Source organism: Alexandromys fortis, unplaced genomic scaffold, assembly GCF_014885135.2.
Source record: "Alexandromys fortis isolate MF-2015 unplaced genomic scaffold, M_Fortis_MF-2015_v1.1 scaffold_411, whole genome shotgun sequence".
NCBI classification, from domain to species: domain Eukaryota; kingdom Metazoa; phylum Chordata; class Mammalia; order Rodentia; family Cricetidae; genus Alexandromys; species Alexandromys fortis.
The window spans coordinates 174,320-180,540 of NW_026068315.1; the positions used below are offsets into that span (position 1 = coordinate 174,320).

The 6,221-nt window shown below is 37.9% G+C and overlaps 1 protein-coding gene across 1 annotated transcript in view; it reads left to right on the forward strand.

Moving 5' to 3' along the window:
- Window positions 1-5,142, forward strand: part of LOC126495100 (olfactory receptor 4Q3-like) — a 6,150-nt gene extending 1,008 nt beyond the window's left edge. The window contains 2 exon segments of the mRNA XM_050132701.1: window positions 4,072-4,112; window positions 4,115-5,142. Of these exon segments, the coding sequence (XP_049988658.1) occupies window positions 4,072-4,112; window positions 4,115-5,142 (1,069 nt within the window).
- Window positions 5,143-6,221: the final 1,079 nt, after the last annotated feature.

The window sequence follows — 6,221 nt, forward strand, 5'->3', positions numbered from 1 at the left end:
TATATTTTATTGTTAAAATTACACTTTTATTTTGACAATTATATACATACATACTTTTATACTGACAATTATATATATATATACACTTTATATTTACATACCAATAATGATCAAACAAAAAGAAAATATCAAGTTGAGAGGTTGCTGGAGACTTGGAAGGGATTCGAAGGAGGAGATCTGGAAGGGGCTGGGAGGAGAAATGGGAAGTGATAAATTGCTACTCTAACTAAAAATGTAAAAATCATACCATGAGGAAAGCAACTTATTAAAATTGTCACTCACTAAAAATAATGACTGTTTCTTCTAGATAAATATGTATGTGAGCACAGGTAAGCTGCCTGAGGTGTTACCAGGCACTCAGGTATGCATCAAGATCGGTAACGTTATGAAGGATGTTTCTTCTACAGTTTCCAGGTACCTTCAGGAATATTGCTGGTTTATAAACAGGCAGACTTTTCATTCAGACAGAGACTGAGACATAGAAATTGGTTGGCAGATAAAGTTCCAAATTAATCAATTCAAAGAAAAAATTTTTAAAATTGGGCTGGTTTATGCCTCTGGCCTTAGAGTTTTGGAGCCCAGAGATTGCAGGTCAGCTTCCTACCAAGAACTGAGATGCAGGTACCTCACACAACAGCAGCCCAGGGAATCTCAGGGCTCATTAGTGTGAACAGTGATGTAATGACCATCAGACTCTCATACAGAGCCAGAGCCCTAGAGACAGGAATGCTAATTCACACAGCCTTCATTTAACTAGAGACTGGATTATAAGGAAGTTGTTATGACACAGTCTTGGTGACTGGGCTGGTTATCTGAAGATGACTGTGTTCTCCACCACAGGTGTGGTGAGTAGCAAGATATCACATTATTTTCATCAAAGCGCATCATCCCATATAGGCAATGATGTAAGTCCATCAAAAGAATGTTTATGAAAACCACACTCACCAGCCTGGTCTCCTTTCTGGTTTTGATGCTCTTAACATGCTTTTTTGGTTTTATTCTTTTAATCTATATGCTCTGGTATTTATCATTTTAATCTAAGAAAACAATTTTCAGGGTCCATGGAATCCAGAAGAGGGTGTTGGATCCCCTGAAGAGGGAGTGATGGATGGTTGTTAGCCACCATGTGGGTGCTGGGGAGTGAATGCTGTTCCTCTAGAAGAGAAGCGGGTGCCCTTACCTGCTGAGCCTTCTCTCCAGCCCTTAGATCTGTGTTTAGAAAGGTCAGAGACCAGCTGCCCAGCTCTTAGTAAGTACCTGGATCATATGAAGAGCTTCTTTTGTTTTCTTTCCTTCGTGCAGTGGGGTCCTTCCCCAAACACACATTTGCTACTAGAAGTTTTCATTCTTCGATGTATGTAAATATAAACACATTTTTCTGACTTCTGAAAATTCCTCTTATTCCTGGGGTATGCAGCATGAAGTGTAGGCTCAGAGGCTGGAGTGGGATAAGGAAGCTGAAATGTTTATTTGCCCAGTTCTGTAGAATTTAGGAGGGAAAAATTTGAAATCACATTGACTTTTAACTTATACACAAGTCATAGAAACCATAAATATTAACCAGAAAGCATGATACATGTGTGCACTGTGTGATGAAGATCAGGTAAATTCTAACAATATTCTAGAACATTTGTTTTAGTGTGAAAATGTTCACCATCCCTTCTGGCTTTGTGAAGGAGACTGCCCATATTGTTTGTTGCATACCAGAACTTTCTTTTATCTAATTACAGCTAGGTACTCAGTAGTCAGATCAACCTTTCTCCAACATGCATAACGTCTCCACTGACCTCTGACAATCAGCATTGTGTTCCAACTTTTATGAGCTCAGTCTTGTAGACTCCATATGTGGGTAAGACCGGGATCATTTTTCTTTCCTGGCTTATTTCAGTTACGTAATTTTCACCAGTTCTCTCTATGTTGTTGCAAATGACAGAATTTCATCTTCTTTTAAACACTGTGCTGTTGTGTCTATGTCTATCCGTCCATCAGTTGATGGGGTGGTTGAGTGTTCTCATTCTCTGTATCTTATTAATGATGCTGCAGTTAACCAGGAAGATCAGAAATCTCTTCAGATCCTGATTTTATTTCTTTCTAATACATACCAGGAAAGGGGAGTGACAGGACCATATGATAGTGAAAGGTGATCTAGTGGTAGGCGTTCATTCATGTTGAAGAATTCTGTATCCTTCATAGAACATTCAGAGGCTCATCACCTTTCTGTGATTAGAGATTTTTAGAAACATAGAAGCTGCAAGATATTATAAAACAGATTAATTTTTAACAGATATTGAATGTAACCTGGGCATTGTTGATATTAAGTTTTATATTATCTGAAGGCAGTGCATGACTTGAATCAGCAAAAAACAATCTATAGCAACCACTGTCTAGTCCATACTTTAACAATAACTCAAATAATCAAACACAAAAGATATTATTATATCTTTTTAATGATAAAAATTTGAAAGCATTCTTAGCCAAATATTATTACAATAAAACTTAGAAACTATCTAAATATGAATAGCATTGAAATTCTGTAAGATTAGATATTCCTTTAGAAAAGTAGGTCATTAACTAAAACTTAAAATGGCTTGTAGTCATTTAGGCTTAAATACATTTATACATTCTGATTTAATCTACACTTATGGTTTAATTTTAATTTTACCTCTTTTAATACAAGGTTATCTCTCTGTAGACCTACACTTTTGAAATAAAAGCAATAATTTAATTACATCTTTATACAGGAAGCAAACCTCAGAAAATTCTTCAGTATAAAAATGTAAATTAGTTTTAATTTATTTTGTGTGTGAATGTGTGCCTATGCGGGGGATGGGTATATGTGGCACATGTACAGAGGTCAAATGACAATTTGCTGGAGTTAATTCTTTCCTTCCACCATGTGGGTCCTGGGATTGAATTCTACTCGTTGGCTTGGCAGCAGCCATCTCATCAACCCATAAATTTGAATACATATGTATATATATATACATCTATATGTTAGAGATTTATATGTACATGTTTATACATCATATGCATATTTTATTTATTATATATGTTCTTTATAGATTTTTGAGTATATACAATATTATGTTAGAAATTACTTGATAGTTATAATAAACACTTAATTCCTATTAACTAAACATTTTAGACTTCCCCCAGAAAAAGCCCATGAAACAACAAAAACCATCAAGAGGGCATTTGTTCAAGAAAGTTTTCACTCTCGATACAGCAAAGGAAGACTGAGGAATCCCACTATAGCACAGCTCAAGAGTCTCTACACATGGAAGCCAATATTTCTCATTTTGTGTTTTTCCTTTGTTTTATTTTCTAGTTTAAACTGTAGAGTTGGATGAACTTTTGACTTGTCAAAACAGTCAGAGTGGCAGAAAGCTATGTCAGCCCTCAATCCTCTTCACATATGCTTATTATTAATATAATATTTTGAAGAAAGATTTCTTATAAGATTTTTTCTTTTAGAAATTCAGATACCTTTCCACATATTCAATATCAATTTTTTGTATCTAGTATAAATGATTTTATTAAACAAATTCTTTGAATATCTCAAAAGAACCACAATATTGAGTGGATTAGTAGGAATAAGAAAATACAAAACTTAAATCAGTGTGATCACTAAGCAGGTAAAGATGACAGTTACCATGCCTGGATTGCATCACTGTGGCCCATGTGGTAGAGAGACCAGACTTCCAAAAGTTACCCTTTGACCTTCACATGTATTCCACAGTGCACGTGTACTCACACACATTTATGTACACACCCATACAAAATAAATAAGTAAAATTTAATACTTTTTTTAAAGTATGAAAACCTATATATCACAAAAAGAAAGTACTAATCTTGTCTTGTTTTGTATTTTCCCAGAGCTTATTTTAGACAGAACATTGTCTCCTCCAGTTATAGAGCTTCTGCTTCCCTATCTATGGAGTAATTCTGTTGGGGCGGGGGTAAGGAGGGTGAGAGGTAGGGGAGAATGTCTGTGTCTTTGTAGAGCAAAGCAGTTCCTTATTCAAGAAGCATTCTCTTCTCAGCTTAGTGTGATTGACATCTGCTGCAAAGTGTACATACAGACGAGCAAGAAGTTCTTTCTCATCGTTTTTCTATTTGCCTAATTTAATCAGCTTAATCCAGTTTAATTTTTCTTACACTAGGTCGTTCAATATTCTTGGCTTGAAGAAAAATGAAAACAGCTCTGAGGTGTCACGATTTGTTCTTCTGGGCCTGTCATCTTCCTGGGAGCTACAGTTATTTCTCTTCTTCGCATTCTTATTGATTTTTGCTGTTATTATCCTGGGAAACCTTTTGATAGTGATGGTGGTACAGGCCGATGCTCATCTGCTCCAGTCTCCCATGTACTACTTCCTAAGTCACCTGTCTTTCATTGACCTATGTCTGAGCTGTGTTGCTGTGCCAAAAATGCTAGGAGATTTCCTACAGAAGGAGAAGACAATATCCTTTTCGGGATGCCTGGCCCAGATTTTCTTCCTTCACTTTCTGGGAGCCAGCGAGATGTTTCTGCTGACTGTAATGGCCTATGATAGGTATGTTGCCATATGTAACCCTCTGCACTACCTAGCAGTCATGAATAACCACCTGCGTCTTCGGTTGGTGTTTGCCTGCTGGTGTGGAGGTTTTATCCACTCTATCACACAGCTCATTATTGTCATCCAACTGCCTTTCTGTGGTCCCAGTGAACTGGACAACTTCTATTGTGATGTCCCTCAGGTCATCAAGCTGGCCTGCATGGACACTTACTTGGTTGAGGTGCTGATGGTCTTTAACAGTGGCATATTGTCTCTTGCCTGCTTCTTGGTCCTGCTCTTTTCCTATGCTCTCATCCTACTAGCTCTGAGAACTCACCTCCATCGGGGCCAGAGCAGGGCACTGTCCACCTGTGCCTCTCACCTGACAGTGGTCAGCTTGATCTTTGTGCCCTGTGTATTCATCTACTTGAGGCCATTTTGCAGCTTCTCTGTGGATAAAGTAGTCTCTGTGTTTTACACAGTGATCACACCTATGCTGAACCCTCTCATCTACACGCTGAGAAATACAGATATGAAGCAAGCTCTAGAAAAGCTGAGAAGGAAGCAGGTGACATCCCACTGCCTCATTAAAGGATCAGAGGTATAAGGTGTCTTAAAAAGTGCCCTTCCTTGGAACGTTCTTACTTTAACCCATGCATCTGTGGAAGTCACATTAGAGTATGGGTATCAGACAAGACGGTATAAATAATACTATAAAACGTCACTTGCAATAATAGTTGTGAGACACAGGTGGCTTTGATGGGAGCTGATATGAGGGCATGACTCATGAGTATTTACTGGCAGACAGATGATAGGCATTAATTAAATGGTATAACCAGAGAATACTCTGGAAGACCAACTGTCTATTATTTTGCCTCCAGCAAGTCTTCAATTCATTAGTTTAATTTACTACTTAATTTCCGTCAAGTGAAAAAAGATATTACACTCCCTTTTGTCTGCCCCCAGAAATGGTCCACAGTGTGAGGACACCAGCTGATGGTGTCTTTCCACAGTCTCTTTTGAAGTAGCACAGGTTCCTCTTGTCCACTTTCCAGCAAAGTCTAAAAACACTTATGAATGCTCCGAGGGGAATTGTGTTCGGCACTGCCAAATTGTAAAAGCACAGGTCAGTTTGATAAACAAAGTTTACATGTGAGAATCTAGGAATGCCGGAGTGATGGGATGTTCTAGTCTACTGTTGTAGAGCCTTCTCTGGAAGTGACATCCTCATTCACCCAGAAGGCAAGTGATGAGGTGCAGCTAAGGAAAGAAAGCTAAGTACTTCTCCTGGGGTAAAAATGACCAAGAGTGAGTGCTGTAGTTTGAGTTTCTGGCTTGTCTGCAGTTTGTGTGTTCTTTGCCTGGTACGTACTGATTGCCTCTAACAAAGAGCTTTACTCTGTATTTTTTGAACAATACAAATATCATTATATAAGAAAGGAATGAGGGATACTTCACCAAAATTCTCCACAGAGTTTTACAAGTGAATGAGTTACAGACTCCAACTCAAATATCATGCAATATAGCAGACATTCTGCCATCAAGAAATATCCATATGGAGCTGCAAATATTTATGGTAGATATTTGTTGTATAAGGATGATTTTGACCTAGTGGCTATTTTCAGAAAATTGCCATCTCTCTCTCTCTCTCTCTCTCTCTCTCTCTCTCTCTCTCTCTCTCTCTCT